This window comes from Lycorma delicatula, chromosome 12 (assembly GCF_047948215.1).
Source record: "Lycorma delicatula isolate Av1 chromosome 12, ASM4794821v1, whole genome shotgun sequence".
Lineage (NCBI taxonomy): Eukaryota > Metazoa > Arthropoda > Insecta > Hemiptera > Fulgoridae > Lycorma > Lycorma delicatula.
In genome coordinates this window covers 17,698,991-17,716,639 of record NC_134466.1, presented here as the reverse complement: position 1 = coordinate 17,716,639, position 17,649 = coordinate 17,698,991, and the positions used below count along the sequence as shown (strand labels likewise).

General features: G+C 31.7%; 1 protein-coding gene across 1 annotated transcript in view; it reads left to right on the top strand.

The window, feature by feature from the left end:
- Positions 1-17,649, top strand: part of LOC142332979 (retinal guanylyl cyclase 1) — a 424,869-nt gene that overhangs the window by 339,150 nt on the left and 68,070 nt on the right. The window contains exon 7 of the mRNA XM_075379736.1: positions 13,391-13,686. Coding sequence (XP_075235851.1) covers positions 13,391-13,686 — 296 coding nt within the window. The remainder of the gene's footprint in view (positions 1-13,390; positions 13,687-17,649) is intronic.

Genomic DNA, 17,649 nt, shown 5'->3' with positions numbered 1-17,649 from the left:
GTCCTTCCAAAATTAAAGCGACTATTCCAGGATGCCTTAGTATGTGGCCTATAAGTCTGTCTCTTCTTTTAACTATATTTTTCCAAACGCTTCTTTCTTCATCTATTTGCCGCAGTACCTCTTCATTTGTCACTTTATCCACCCATCTGATTTTTAACATTCTCCTATAGCACCGCATTTCAAAAGCTTCTAATCTTTTCTTCTCAGATACTCCGATCGTCCAAGTTTCACTTCCATATAAAGCGACACTCCAAACATACACTTTCAAAAATCTTTTCCTGACATTTAAATTAATTTTTGATGTAAACAAATTATATTTCTTAGTGAATGCTCGTTTCGCTTGTGCTATTCGGCATTTTATATCGCTCCTGCTTCGTCCATCTTTAGTAATTCTACTTCCCAAATAAAAAAATTCTTCTACCTCCATAATCTTTTCTCCTCCTATTTTCACATTCAGTGGTCCATCTTTGTTATTTCTACTACATTTCATTACTTTTGTTTTGTTCTTGTTTATTTTCATGCGATAGTTCTTGCGTAGGACTTCATCTATGCCGTTCATTGTTTCTTCTAAATCCTTTTTACTCTCGGCTAGAATTACTATATCATCAGCAAATCGTAGCATCTTTATCTTTTCACCTTGTACTGTTACTCCGAATCTAAATTGGTCTTTAACATCATTAACTGCTAATTCCATGTAAAGATTAAAAAGTAACGGAGATAGAGAACATCCTTGTCGGACTCCCTTTCTTATTATGGCTTCTTTCTTATGTTCTTCAATTGCTACTGTTGCTGTTTGGTTCCTGTACATGTTAGCAATTGTTCTTCTATCTCTGACTAAAAATAAAGACAGGTAGTATGATTAACAAAATATTATAAATTATAGGAATATATGTAATGTAGAAATAATTTATTGCATCAATGTAAATTATTATCAGTCTAAAAAACCTTCATGGAGGGACACAAAATCTCGGACTATTGCTCTGATAACTAATATATCTTAAAATATTAATCTTTTAAAAAACATATTGCGTTTTTGCCCCGTAAAATTGTATTGTAAATCTAACCGTTAAAAAGTAATTTACAAATTTAAAAAAAAGTCTAATGTGAGCATCACATAACTTCTTTGTACGCATATTAAATTACAAATACACTTTTTTTTTTTAATTGAAAAGTACATAAAATTTTATTACATTAATAACTTCGATATATATTTTTTTTTTTATTGAATTATGTATCATAATTTTTTTTTACTTTCAGAGGTTAATAAATAAATCAATATATTTAAACTAAACAAAAAGTTAAAAAAAGGAGATGAAGTCTGATTCAAAGTGAATATACCTTTCCCTTCTAAGATCCAAATATTTAATTAATTAAAATTTCACTTGCCTATAACTCTGAAACCAAAGAAAATAAGCACCACTTATGATATATCGTTGAAAAGCTCTCAATGAGGATTTATTACTGCAGTTAAGAGTCAAAAATCAATTTTTTTTTTTATTTTGGGCTTTTTTGGTTCAGTCGATTGCAATCAAAAAGGGAGGTGCACAACTACACCTCCCTTTTCAGGACTACAGCAGTCCTAAATGCAAAATTTCAACATCTTACGGCTGGGTAATCGTTTTTGAGTTATACGAGATACATATGTACGTACGTACGTACAGACTTCACACCGAAACTAGTCAAAATGGATTAACGAATTTTCAAAATGGATATTTCCGCGCAAATATAAAAACCTAATTTTTTTGCGATCGCAATACTTCGTTTACTTCGTACAAGGAAGTAAATATGAACTAAAAAAATCTGACAATGATTTTTATTTTCCTGGCTAAAACTATTTAGGTTGCCCATAAAGTCTTTCCGTGACTACAAAAAACTTATTACAGATAAAACTGTGCGGTTTTTGGCAAAAGACGGTTTTTATACCGTTTCAATAAACGTCAACATGTGCGCCTTTTGTCTCTTGTACAATGTCCATTTGATAATCTAATTTACGCCACGTACCGGTCAACATTTCTTCGGTAACCCTAGCAACAGCTTCAGTTATTCTCTGCCTCAATGTGTCCAGATCAGGCGTGGGTGTTGCATAGACTCTGTCCTTAACATAACCCCAGAGGAAAAAGGTCTAAGGGAATTATATGTGGTGATCGTGATGGCCAAGGAGTGGAACCGTCGCGCCAAATGAATCTGCCAAGAAATAATTCATTCAAAAAATCTGGAACTAGTAATCCCCAAGTGGTGGTGCGCCATCCTTCTGGAAAACCACCCTAGGTTGAAGTCATTTAGTTAAGGTATAGCAAAGCGTTGCAGCATATCCACTTTTCTGTACTTTTTTTTTCCTGTTTAGCCTCTGGTAACTACCGTTTAGATAATACTTCAGAGGATGAATGAGGATGATATGTATGAGTGTGAATGAAGTGTAGTCTTGTACATTCTCAGTTCGACCATATCTGAGATGTGTGGTTAATTGAAACCCAACCACCAAAGAACACCGGTATCCACGATCTAGTATTCAAGCCCGTGTAAAAATAGCTGGCTTTACTAGGACTTGAACGCTGGAACTCTTCGACTTCCAAATCAGCTGATTTGGGAACATGCGTATGTTGCAGCATATCCAGGTAAAACCGCACCGCACATTCAGTTTAGGGGAATTTCTAATTTTTTTTCCGGTAAAGTACGGATTTTCTGAGCCCCTTATTCTCATATTACGCCCGTTTTTTTCCCTGAGGTACGGAAAGTAGCCTCTTCTGAAAAACACACACGCTTCAGATACTTGTCGTTATCAATCCGTTGCAAAATCTCGGTCGCAAACGCAGCACGGTGAGGTCCATCATCTGGCTGTAGATGTTGCGATATCTGAACTTTATAGTTTCTTATATAAAATTTTGTGCACTGTTGACCGGGGAATAACTAGTTCACGAGGTACACGACGGGTAGATTTGAAAGGGCTATATAGAAATGCTTGCTGCACAACCTCAACCTTCTCTTCGCTAACGGATGGCCGCCCTGTTCGCGGAAGGTCGATTACACTTCCACTTTACTTAAACTACGCGTACCACGCAACGATACTCTAGCTTTCGGTTGCTGGTCGTTTGTATTCCCTTTTAAAATTTACTGCACAGTAATCGGTGATTTCGATTCGTGATACCGTAACACACGTTTCGCTTACTCCTGAATTGACGCCATTTTATAAAGGATTAATCACAGTTTTCTCTATTCTGCCTCTACTTGCAACAAACCGATATAAAAACATTGATATTTTTTTCTTTCTTTTGTCACAAACCGCACAGCTGTAACCGTAATGGTTTTTTGTAATAAATTTTTGTAATCGTAGAAAGATTTGATGGACATCCTATATTGTTGCTATATAATACCTAAAGCAATGAAAGGAAATTATATAGATCGATCAAAATATATGATGTACTGTTTTTTATTGTCAACGTTTCACGACCACCTGATTCCAAACAATGTAAAAAAATACTATTAAAATTTCTGAAAGATGTATGTACATACTTTTTTTTTCATGTATGTTGGACTATAATTTGATTAACATCTCCGGACTGGTTCGATATAAATTCTTCAAAAATGGCTAAAAACGGTTTTATGTATGGATATTGGTGGCGTTAAATTTTGTTTTAATTAAAAAAGGGACGGAATAATTTTTTCCGTTTCCAATTTTTGTATAGCGGTCATACAATATTGTGTTTTAGTAAGATTAAAATTTAAATAAATTATTTAGTAACGGTTATAATTCCACAAACACCATTAATCAGCCCTGATGTTTTCATAATTATATAATGAATACTGTTTTTCAATAAATCATTTTCACAGTAACTTAGCTTTTAACTTAGGAAATGATTTTCTACCCAGATGTAAAAACATTTCCATACTGTCTCAGTGTCATAATAATTAATCCATTAGCCCCCATATAGACTTGGTGTTTCTGTTCGCCAAGCCAGCGTGATAATAACTGTTAAAATTACCTGTCCAAAAAAAATTATTTGTACTGTATTCTTTTGTATTAACGTAGGAGTTCCGGCTTTACCAAAAAAGCAATACAACATCAACTTAGGCATTTTATACAGATATTAGATAGGAAACTCCTAGACAGATTTGTAGGCAAAGTCATCCCTATCAAAACCAAAAACACCGTAACGCAAATAAGTTTCGATACCGATTTCAGGCTTTCTTAAGGAAATTCCTAGCCTGTCTATAAAATTGTGTGATATATGGAAGTATTCGACTGAATTATACAAACCGTTGGCTCAACTTTAGCCTAGAATAGAGTAAGGAAGAAACGATGAACGATAAGGAAAGTATAAAAAAGCGATGATTTTTGTTTAATTTATTTTTTTAACAAAAAGAAATTTATAATTCCATATAACTCCAAATCGAGGCGCTATAAAACCGTAATCCTACCAGAAACACTGTTACGTGGCAGAATGGCTGCAAATTTTTTCAACACAAGAAATAGTAAAAGTTGAAAAATTAAACTTTCTGGACCAAAATACGAAAATAAAATTTACAAATTGGAAGTGAAAAAGAGATTTACAAATATACAGAAAAAACGGGGACCTAACTCGATAAGAGAAGATTAAAATTTTATTGAAATTTATGCAGAATAAACAACCGAAGATTAACAAAACAAATAATAATTTCTACATAAGCAGAACCAGAAAGATCAAATGATTTAAATAAATAGAAACAGATCTAAAAACAATAACATTTCTAAGGATCTGTGTAAAAATTTATCCGTGTAAATTCAGAAAAGTGATTCTGGAATTTAAGTTTTCAGAGAGAAAGAAACGATAATAGATGCACGGAAGAAAGGCGACAACAGAACAAAAGAATAACTTACCTTTTGAGAAAAGAAAAAGAACTATGCAAACCAAATCCGTAATGGTCGGAACAAAAAAAAAGGAATTTAATTAAAATTTTCAATATAGGAAACTATTGTCGGTCTAGGTTTACTCTATTTTTACTTCCTTGTACGAAGTAAAGAAACTATTGTGATCGCGAAAAATTTCGGTTTTCAGATTTCAACTGAAAGATCCATTTTGACCATCCCTGAATCCATTTTCACTAGCTTCGGCGTACATCTGTACTTACGTACCAATATCGTATTAATAAAAAACGATTAGCCGTAGGATGTTGAAATTTTTGATTTAGGACTGTTGTAATATCTAGTTGACCTGCTCCTCTCCTTTTGGTTGCAATCGACTGGACCAAAAGCGTCCCAAAAAGCCCAAAATCAGAACAAAAATGGATTTTGGACTTTTTCTTAACCACTTTTCTTAATAAATCCTCACTGATACCTTTTCAACAATATATTACAAGCAGTACTTATTTTCTTTGGTTCCAGAGATATACCAAATAAAAGTTTAATCGATGAAATACTTGGATCTTACAAGGGGAAGGCATGTCAGTTCGATGACGACTTCATTTCCTTTTTTAATTTAAATATATTGATATGAATAATTATCAACCTCTGATTGTAAAAAAAATTTACGATAAATAATATTTCAATAATAACGGTAAAAAAAGAAAAGTATGATAAATATCAAAAGTTATTAATGAAATAAAAAGTTATATTTTATTCGTTTTAAAAAAATGTGTATATTTAATTTGATAGGCGTACAAGAAAGTCATGTGGTGGTGTCTACATTAGATTTTGTAAGGAGGGGGACTAACGAAAATATTTTTTTCTTTAGAATTAGGAATAGAAATTTTATACTTGGTCAGTTTATTTAGCTTACAGTGAAGACTACTTTTCTAAATTTTCAGATAGTTACATTCACTACAACCCCTAAAATAGGGGTTGGGGTGAAAAAACAGTTCCCGACAAAAATAGATTTTTCTCATTTGTTACCAAAGATAAAACTTAGAAAAAAAAATAAAGAGAAAATAAGTGTCTAATGCCATGTATACACAAAAAAAAATTCTAGTAGAATTTTTGTTACAAATTTTGGTACTTACGTATTAACGCCACCGCAGTTATAGCTTTATTTAAAAACAAAGTAGTCAATCACATTTCGGTGGAAAATGGGCCGATATAGAGTTTAACATAGATTCAAAACAGTCTCTTTATTAATTTTAATAAATGGTTATTTATATTTATTTATTTTATAAATATAATTTAACCAAACAACCTACGCTCTCTAACATTGACTAATTAACAGGAGTGTTCTGATTATTTAAATAATAAATAATTGCAATAATTACTGAATTTATTAAATAAATACTCAAAAAATTACGGTGTTAATTAGTCAAGGTTAGCGAGCGAAACGAGCGTAGGTTAAGTTTGGTTAAATTATATTTATAAAATAAATAAATATAAATAACCATTTATTAAAATGACTGTTCATTTCCCACCGAAATCCGATTGACTACTTAGTTTTTAAATAAAGCTGTAGCTGCGGTGGCGTTAATACGTAAGTACCGAAAAAAATATAAAATATGACAGCCTCTGTTTTAATTTCAATCCCCTATCGTAATTATGTATGCAAGAGGGTTATCGCATACATCTACACTAATATTTTCTGTACATTGTAAAAAAAAAAACGCAGTTATCTCAATTACAACTAAAGTTATGATTTTTTTAGTTTTAACGAAGCAAAGAAATTAAAGTTTTCGGAAAATGGAGATTAAAGATTGCAATACACCATAGCACCTGTTGATTGAATCGCACGATATTGGCAATGTCCTATGAAGTTGGAAGTGGCGTAACCTGTATGATAAAATTAAAACTAAATGGAATAATAAACGAGTTTTGAAATTGTCAATTATTCATATTTCTATCATTTTTCATTCGTGAGATACAAGCTATTGAATTTCGTATTTTACACGGAGAGAATACAAAATATTGCCGCCGTGGAAATAGGCATATGTTTTATTTTATTAAAATTTTTGTGATCGACGGAGAATAAAATAATTACATAGTAAAAAAGAGCACATTCCATAGAATAAAAATCATTAAAAAAGTCTATAATTTTTTTTTTACTGTTCAAGAGTAGACTTAGATTGTATTTGTCATTTTTAATCGATTAAGAAAAGATAGAATGAGAAACACCGATTGTACCTCCTAATATATACTTTGAAATTAATTAATTCCAAAGCAAAGAGCTAGAGATCCGTAAATATACTTTAAGCTGTTAAACAGGTTTACTATGCAGTAACAAATCTCTAGTTATATTTATTCACAACAAGGTCAATGTAGCACCTGAGTAAATAAATCTTACATAACCATTAGTAATTTACTTACATAAACATTTAAGAATTAAACTGAAATTTACTTTATTTTACTTATTTATTTTTTTTTTACTTTTTCATTACTTAAATTACCAAAACGCTTAAATATACAAAAAGTAAGAGCTAAAAAGTAATTGAGATGACTTAGAAAATAAAATCCACTCAAAAATGATTCATAAATATTTTATTTTAAATTTAAAATTAGATTTCTATTTTGATTTTTAACAGTCATCACCCACAGAAATGCTGCAATAGTATACCGAATTAACGAACACAGTTATTCGAATCAGACACATTCAATCACATTTTTAATGCATCCCTGCCCAATAAAACAAAAAATTTGATGGGGACACCACATGACTTCCTTGTACGCCTATAAAATTAAATATACACATTTTTTGCTGCGCTTCATTTAAACTTATTTCATTTGAAAGTGAAACACGATCCTCCAATTCTTTAATACAAGTGGACAGTTACACAATTGCCGAAATATTAGTTTTTATTAATATCAAATATTTATATGAATTCATGAAATATTAGGATAGAGTAAAATTCCAAATTATTTATAATTTTGAAATAAAATAACTATAGTGACCGCCTTCTATAAAAAATTAAATCAGTATAAGGCACCTAAGATCCATATTACTGCAGCTAAAAAGCTGAAGACACGGGCTTCAGAACACCGATTTGAACCATATTGCTTGTATGTATAGTACACTGTTTACGTGTCTTCTTCGCCAAATGCTAACACGCAATACTCAATTATACTCAAGAAAAATGGTCCTAAAAATTTCCTTACAATTTTATATTAGTTTATAAATTAATTTTGTTTCACGTCACTCAAGTAGATATGTGTTGTAAGTGAGAGCATCCAGACATCGGTTCGAATCCGACTTCACATACATATTTTTTTTTTTTTTTAACTTTTTTTTTTAATTTAACCTTTTCCCATCACAATGATCCGCGGTTGATTAGCGCTCCGCGAAAATATGTTGGTATCTGATCGCCTCCCTTCATATTCTTATGCTACCCTCTTGGGAAAAAAATTTCAAAAAATTACAGTATATTAGAGAGATTTAACAGATTCTGACAAAAAAAAACCGTTACGATTGGATATTTTTTATGCCTGTAACAAAAAAAAAATGTAAACAGTACAAAAATTACGATAATTTAATTGCAGGAATTTTTTTCGCATTTCTACCGCGTTTTTTATTAGCGAAAATTTTTTTTTTTTTTTGTCGATATGAAACATAGTTTGCTGATTTTAAAAATAATACTACTATTGTCAAATTCTTTGAATTAAATTGAAAAGTACGTAAAGTTTATTTCACAAAAAACTTCTGATTTTTTTCATTGATATTATTAAATTATTATTTATTGTTATTGTTTTTTACAATGAGATTAACAAATATTAATAAATCAATATATTTAAATTAAAAAAATGAGATCAAGTCTGATTCAAACCGATATGCCTTCCCTTACAAGAGCCAAATATTTCATTAATTAAACTTTTATTTGGCTATAACTCGAACCGATGAAAATAAGTATCACATAAATCATTGAAAAGCTCTCAATGAGGGCTCATTATTGCATTTAAAAAAGTCCATAATCGTAATGTTTCAAAATTGAAACCCCACTTTATTTTAGAGGACTCACTGTATTCACATTTTTGGTTCAGTCGATTCCAAACAAAAGGGGAGGTGCACAACTAGATCTTACAGCAGTCCTAGATATAAAATTTTATTCAGCTATTCGCTTTAGTTATGCAAGATACATAGGTACAGATGTCACGCCAAAACTAGTCAAAATGGATTCAGGAATGATTCATATTTCCGTTGAAATCTGAAAACCGAAAATTTTTGCGCTTACAATACTTCTTTTACTTCGTACAAGGAAGTAAAAAAAAACCTAGCAGTGACAGTCAGTGTTAAACAACTGTCCCAGTCACTGAGGATGTCATAAACATGGCTGAAAATGTTTTGAAGTAAGTTTTTAAAAACATTTCCTTATAGAATTTTTTTTAAATCTTTCATTACAGAAATTAAAAATTTAATTGGATGCGATCAATTGTTTGTACAATATTGAGCCCGTTTAGCTGTTATTTTATATATTAGAATAATCTGATAGTGTTAAAAATTAACATTATTTAAGCAATAGAAATTTAAATATATGTAAATTTTATATTTATTGAATAAATACCAAATCTATTGATAAACACTAGAATTAGAATTTATTGTAAACACTAAATACAAATAATATCTAATTACAAATTAATGATAATAAACCACGTCATTAATTTTTACTTAGTTTCGGCGTGACGTCTGTATCTCACATAACTTTTTTTTTCTTTTTTTTTTGTCTTCAGTCATTTGACTGGTTTGATGCAGCTCTCCAAGATTTCTTATCTAGTGCTAGTCGTTTCATTTCAGTATACCCTCTACATCCTACATCCCTAACAATTTGTTTTACATATTCCAAACGTGGCCTGCCTACACAATTTTTCCTTCTACCTGTCCTTCCAATATTAAAGCGACTATCCAGGATGCCTTAGTATGTGGCCTATAAGTCTGTCTCTTCTTTTAATTATATTTTTCCAAATGCTTCTTTCTTCATCTATTTGCCGCAATACCTCTTAATTTGTCACTTTATCCACCCATCTGATTTTTAACATTCTCCTATAGCACCGCATTTCAAAAGCTTCTAATCTTTTCTTCTCAGATACTCCGATTGTCCAAGTTTCACTTCCATATAAAGCGACACTCCAAACATACACTTTCAAAAATCTTTTCCTGACATTGAAATTAATTTTTGATGTAAACAAATTATATTTCTTACTGAAGGCTCGTTTAGCTTGTGCTATTCGGCATTTTATATCGCTCCTGCTTCGTCCATCTCTAGTAATTCTACTTCCCAAATAACAATATTCTTCTACCTCCATAATCTTTACTCCACCTATTTTCACATTCAGTGGTCCATCTTTGTTATTTCTACTACATTTCATTACTTTTGTTTTGTTCACATAACTAAAAAACGATAAGCCGTAGGTTGTTGAAATTTTGGATTTAGGACTGCTACAACATCTAGTTGTTCACCTCCCATTTTGATTGCAATTGACTTTAACCAAAAATGTTCAAAAAAGCACAAAATCCAAATTTTTTGGATTTTTGACTTTTTTTTTTATTCCAGTAATAAGCTCTCTTTGAGAGATTTTTAACGATATATCATAAGTGGTACTTATTCTCATCGGTACCAGAGTTAGGACCAAATAAAATTTTAATTAATGAGATATTTGGATCTTACAAGGGCACGTCGGTCTGAATCCAGCTTCATTTCCTTTTTTTTTTTAAATGAAAAGCAAAAACTTTTATTTCACTAACTTCTGATTTTTTTTTCATATATTTTGAATTTAAATATATTGATTTATTAATAATAAATTAAATAAATCTAACCGTTTCACAATAAATAATTCAATAATAACAATTTTTTTAAAAATATGAAAAAAAATCAGAAGTTATTAGTGAAATAAAATTTTACGTACTTTTAAAAATGTATATATCAAATTTAATAGGTGTACAAGGAAGTCATGTGATATCCACATCAGATTTTTTTCTTTTGCAAAAACCATCAGTTTAATCTTTCTTCTGTTAATTTTGATATTCTCCATTGATAATTCCACAATCAAAATATTAATTTTCCACGGCTATTTTTTTTTCAGATCTTTCTAAAAGAAGTAATTCATAACTCGCTATAATACTTCTCGCATCTTTTTTAGACGATAATAATCGATCTGATTATTTGTCGTTATAAAAAATTAAAAAAAATAATTATATATTTTTTCCTACGGGAATCCCATTAGAAACTTTTTTTACCTGTTATTAACGGGTATATCTTGCGTCATACCTATAATTTTGTTCATTCTATGACGTATAATATACCAATATTTTGCCTTAACAAAGTTGACCGAACCGATGAAGATTTGGATGCCTTTATACGCTACAAAATTCCTGAAGACACCAAGTTGTTTCTTTCCAAGAATCGTACTGTCTTGATCGGCATTTAATTCTTAAAGGAAAACAATTTTTAGCGTAATTTATATTTAAGATATCGCTGCAAAATTATCGATCAATATAACCTGCTTCTTCAGTTAGGACTAGAAATATACCTGATCTCCTTGGAGATTTAAGTCAAAAAGTGTGTCTCGTTAACTAAAAGAGAAATTTAAATACTCTTTATAACGCATCCTTTGTTTTATGATGCGGTTACTTCATGAATACAACATCTTTTCTCACCATTCATTCTCTCTTCCTATCCTTGAATTATATCTTCCTAATTTTAGGTCCTAATGATGTGTTAGATTCTACAGAATTTATTGAGCAGTACATCTTTGTTAAAATCTTTTCGGCAGCTGACCTGCTTGTTTTACTGTAGTTCCTGTATAGTAAGTGAAAATATAAAGAAAAAAAAACTATGCACATTTATCTTTAATTTCAATGTCTTAAAATAATTATGAAAACGTTAATAAATATCTGTTTTTCAATAGACGTGCCGTTTAGGATTTTGTTTGTTTAATTTTAACATAGTACATGCTATAATAAATAAAAGAAATAATTTTTTTTTTTTTTGTCTTCAGTCATTTGACTGGTTTGATGCAGCTCTCCAAGATTCCCTATCTAGTGCTAGTCGTTTCATTTCAGTATACCCTCTACATCCTACATCCCTAACAATTTGTTTTACATATTCCAAACGTGGCCTGCCTACACAATTTTTCCCTTCTACCTGTCCTTCCAAAATTAAAGCGACTATTCCAGGATGCCTTAGTATGTGGCCTATAAGTCTGTCTCTTCTTTTAACTATATTTTTCCAAATGCTTCTTTCTTCATCTATTTGCCGCAATACCTCCTCATTTGTCACTTTATCCACCCATCTGATTTTTAACATTCTCCTATAGCACCACATTTCAAAAGCTTCTAACCTTTTCTTTTCAGATACTCCGATTGTCCAAGTTTCACTTCCATATAAAGCGACACTCCAAACATACACTTTCAAAAATCTTTTCCTGATATTTAAATTAATTTTTGATGTAAACAACTTATATTTCTTACTGAAGGCTCGTTTAGCTTGTGCTATTCGGCATTTTATATCGCTCCTGCTTCGTCCATCTTTAGTAATTCTACTTCCCAAATAACAAAATTCTTCTACCTCCATAATCTTTTCTCCTCCTATTTTCACATTCAGCGGTCCATCTTTGTTATTTCTACTACATTTCATTACTTTTGTTTTGTTCTTGTTTATTTTCACGCGATAGTTTTTGCGTAGGACTTCATCTATGCCGTTCATTGTTTCTTCTAAATCCTTTTTATTCTCGGCTAGAATTACTATATCATCAGCAAATCGTACCATCTTTATCTTTTCACCTTGTACTGTTACTCCGAATCCAAATTGTTCTTTACATAATTAACAGCTAATTCTATGTAAAGATTAAAAGTAACGGGGTCAGGAAACATCCTTGTTGGACTCCCTTTTTTATTACGGCTTCTTTCTTATGTTCTTCAATTATTACTGTTGCTGTTTGGTTCCTGTAATTGTTAGCAATTGTTCTTCTATCTCTGTATTTGAACCCTAATTTTTTTAAAATGCTGAACATTTTATTCCAGTCTACGTTATCGAATGCCTTTTCTAGGTCTATAAACGCCAAGTATGTTGGTTTGTTTTTCTTTAATCTTCCTTCTACTATTAATCTGAGGCCTAAAATTGCTTCCCTTGTCCCTATACTTTTCCTGAAACCAAATTGGTCTTCTCCTAACACTTCCTCCACTCTCCTCTCAATTCTTCTGTATAGAATTCTAGTTAAGATTTTTGATGCATGACTAGTTAAACTAATTGTTCTGTATTCTTCACATTTATCTGCCCCTGATTTCTTTGGTATCATTACTATAACACTTTTTTTGAAGTCTGACGGAAATTCCCCTTTTTCATAAATATTACACACCAGTTTGTATAATCTATCAATCGCCTCCTCCCCTGCACTGCGCAGTAATTCTACAGGTATTCCGTCTATTCCAGGAGCCTTTCTGCCATTTAAATCTTTTAATGCTCTCTTAAAAAGAAATAATAAATAGTTTAATTATGATTATTTTTGTTTTAGGCTCATCTGGGATACTGGTGTTTACTGAAGAATTCAATTACAGCTTTAAATTATACAATAAATAACAATAATAATTCAGGGAATATTTCCGATACGATATTATTGAACAATCAAAGGCATATTCTTTTAGACTGGTTGGAAGTTAATAATAGTAATAATAATAGTAATAGTAGTAATAGTAATAATAATAAGACTGAAATTATTTTGCAAAAAGAAAATTTATCACTGCTCGGATCTTTTACTGGAAAATGGAGATCCCTTATAGTATTGGATTGGTCAAAAACCGATACTTTCGTGTAAGTATCATATTCAGTATTTTATTATTTAATTTATTTTAAGATAAAAATACGAGGGGTGGCTGAAATGTAATGCGCACTAGAACGTAACAGAAGAACGAAATATTGCACAAAGCGACAACTGTTGCCATCTTGTAGTGTCATTCCTCAATTTTTAACATTCTAAAATTCTTTTACTCGCAAAATCTTATTTTTTCTCTGTTTCGATTGTAATGGTGTTAAGTACGCCGGCTAGTCGATGACTCTAAAACAATATGCAGCGAATTATTTTATTTATATTTCCTAATGTATACGTTGTGATCTGTTCAACTATCGAGTAACAACCCCTGAACGGCTCAATGAGATGGGGTATAAATCTACGGTTTATTTCGCAGATTTCTGAGCATTGTCCGAATATGGTTTGTATGATATGTAAATTAGGTATAAGCCTTGTACAGATTCAGGCCAACCATTCCTGAGATGAAAGTTTTAACGACGAAAAAAATGAACGGTAATCTAAAAGCCGTTTATGGTGATGAAATTGTCAAAGTACTGTGTATAAGTGGGAAATATAATTTCGTGCGCCCGAAGCGGTTAAAGCGAATATCGAGGATGAACATCGCAATAATAGATCGGTTTCTGGGATCGATGAGAAATATCAAAAGGAGGTGGATAAATCGATTCAAAATTACCGTCGCATCGACACCCAGACAGACATATCGAATGAACGAGTGTTATACATTTTTGCACGACTAAGAAAACGTATGAACGCTTCAGGAAGAGTGTCACGCAAACTCACAGTAAAGAACAAACAATAAAGAAAAACTTGTGAACAGTTTCTGAAACGTTACCGTGACGAAGGAGACAACTTTTTTTATTTCCTTGTACGAAGTAAAGGAAGTATTGTGATCGGGAAAAATTTCGGTTTTCAGATTTCAATGGAAATATCCATTTTGAACATCCTTGAATCCATTTTGATTAGTTTCGGCGTGACGTCTATACTTACGTATGTATCGACTGAACCAAAAGTGTCCAAAAAAAAGGCAAAATTCCATTTTTTTTTTGGATTTTGAACTTTTTCTTAACTGCAGTACTAAGCTCTCATTGAAAGCTTTTCAATATGTAAGTGGTACTTATTTTCATCGGTTCCAGAGTTATAGCTGATAAAAGTTTAATTAATGAAATATTTGGATGTTAGGGGAAGGCACATCGGTTCGAATGAGACTTTTTTTTTTTTTTTTTTTTTTATTTAAATATATTGATTTATTAATAATTATTAACCTCTCGTTGTAAAAAAAGTTTTACGATAAATAGTAATTCAATAATAACAATAAAAAAAAATATGAAAAGTATCATAAGTTTTAATGAAATAAAATTTTATATACTTTTCATTTTAAAAAAAATGTGTAAATGTAATTTAAAAGGCGTACAAGGAAGTGTGATGTAATCCACCGGGTTGGGCTAGCGGTGAACGCGTCTTCCCATAACAGCTGATTTGGAAGTCGAGAGTTCCAGCGTTCAAGTCCTAGTAAAGCCAGTTATTTTTACACGGATTTGAATACTAGATCGTGGATACCGGTGTTCTTTGGTGGTTGGGTTTCAATTAACCACACATCTCAGGAACGGTCGAACTGAGAATGTACAAGACTTACACTTCATTTACACTCATACATATCATCCTCTGAAGAATTATCTAAACGGTAGTTACCGGAGGCTAAACAGGAAAAAGAAAGAAAGGAAGTGTAGTGTGATGTGTTGTCCACATCACATTTTTTCAACATAGTAAAGGTAAAAAAACTCGGTCGCATCATTATGACTCAGAAAAAAGCGATAGAACATGTAATACCGGAAATATGGTTGCCATAATAAAAAAATTCAAAACATAACTCTGCAAAAAAAAGTCCTCTTGATTCCAACTGTGAGTGACCGACTGTACCTGGAAGCTGGACTGGCTTTAAATTTTACAGCCAGTAGATTTTACAGCAGTTTATAGTAAAAATAGTAAAACATATTAGGAGACGTGTGTGTCATGTTGAACAATTCACGATACCGATAATTCTTTAACACGATAATGCTTGCCGCACACGTCACCTACAACCGCCGAGGTTCTTGTGAAATTAGAATTTTAAATTATTCCACACCCTCCATACTCACCAGATTTGGTGTCCAGTGATTTTCATTTTTTTCCACAATTATAAAAGGGATATTGAATATATTCATTCTACCCCACTGTTGAAGTGAAGGGCGCAGTAAAGTCATGGATCGAGGAAAGACTGCCGGCATTACTCATTGACGAAATGATAATACTGATTCACCACGAAAAAAATTTTTTGAATTGTTGAAAAATAAATGTAAGTTTCTGTAGCAAATAAAATGCTCTTTAAGTTATATTCGTTTCATTTGACTATGTATATTTTCTTTTGCTAATTATGAACTACTGAGCATTACATTTCAACCCCTCCTAGTAAATTATGACACAATTAGAAGCATGAGTGCATGATAATTTGACAAATTTAATTTTTTTTTGTAATTTTAAAAACACTAATGATTGCAAAGAAAGAATGTATATATATATATATATATTTAAATGAAATTCAAAATATTAAAAAAAGAAAATTAAGTTAAAATTACATACTATTTAAATTGATAAATTTTATATGACGTTAATATTTTTTGCTCATTAAGACCATCACGTTTTAACATACTCGCTTTTCCGGGAAAATCGGGTATTTTTTTTTTATTTTTATAATATTTTTTTGACGTGAAACGTTTTTAAAATCACACCGAAATATTCGGGTACCAGAACAGAAATTTTTAACGTAACGAAAAGGTCTATATCGTCCTGCCTTAATAATTTCCTAACTATTAGTCTCATGCGGTGTCATTTTATAACTTACATGATCAGCTCGTCGATACGACTTTGAGTTTGCGTCACTGGCGAGTGGGTTGGTGGGGAGGGGGCACAGCGCAGATCGGCCAAAACTGGCGCTCTCGCTTATTTCCACTCGATGTACCTCACGACTTAGACACGATAGCGCAGTGATTCGCAAGATAGATTTAAGTAATAATAAGTGTATTTTGGACAATATTTATGCGTAAAAAATTAAAGCAAACGTGTACAAATTCAATATGTCAGCCTCAGTCCGCGTAAAAGCCAGTTGGAAATATAAATTACGCATATCGTTGAAAAGGGAAGGTGCCACTCACAAGTACCCCAATTTTTGGTGCCGAGCGAGCGAAACTGTTTCGGGAGCGTCGCAAAGTTGGCACGGCGCGCTCAGTTAACGACGCCGACGGCGCGAGCACCTCTACCGCTGCTTATTATGCCATGTCTATTACTTCTCATATCACAGACCGATGTTGAACAAATATGTCGTCGAAATAAATATCATGTCCCATTTAGTGTCTGTTTTATGTTAAAATTAAATTTAGTACGCAGTCAATGTCTCGTTTTTATTTCAATCCGATACACTAAAAGTGACTCGCTGACATACCGATGATCAATTTATCTGTAAAGTTGGCCAAATGAAAGAACTAAAATTTTCCATCAGTGACTTTCAGTTCTGGTAAAAAAATACGGTGGTGGCTCTCCCATTGGTCGTTCTATAACTCGGAGGAACTTCATCCAAAGTCTGTAACCTTTTACGTTAAACTAACGGCCGTGCAACACGACACAGCCCCACCCGATTTTTTCATGATTTTAGAAATAAAAAAAATGTCACTTGATAAACAATTATGTTTTTTTCCCCTACAGAGTACAAACAACATGTATAATTCATCGTTTCCAACAGAAAGAGGTTTATTAATTTGTTGAATTACACCATATATTTCTATATTTTTACGGTTGTGATATTTATAAAGCATTTAATGTACAAAGGGTGTAGTAAGCATCCTTTGAAATAAATGATGTTTGTTATATAGGTAATTACTATTAACAGAGTGAAGAACAGAACAGAGTCAAGAATCACATATTGATTTGAATAT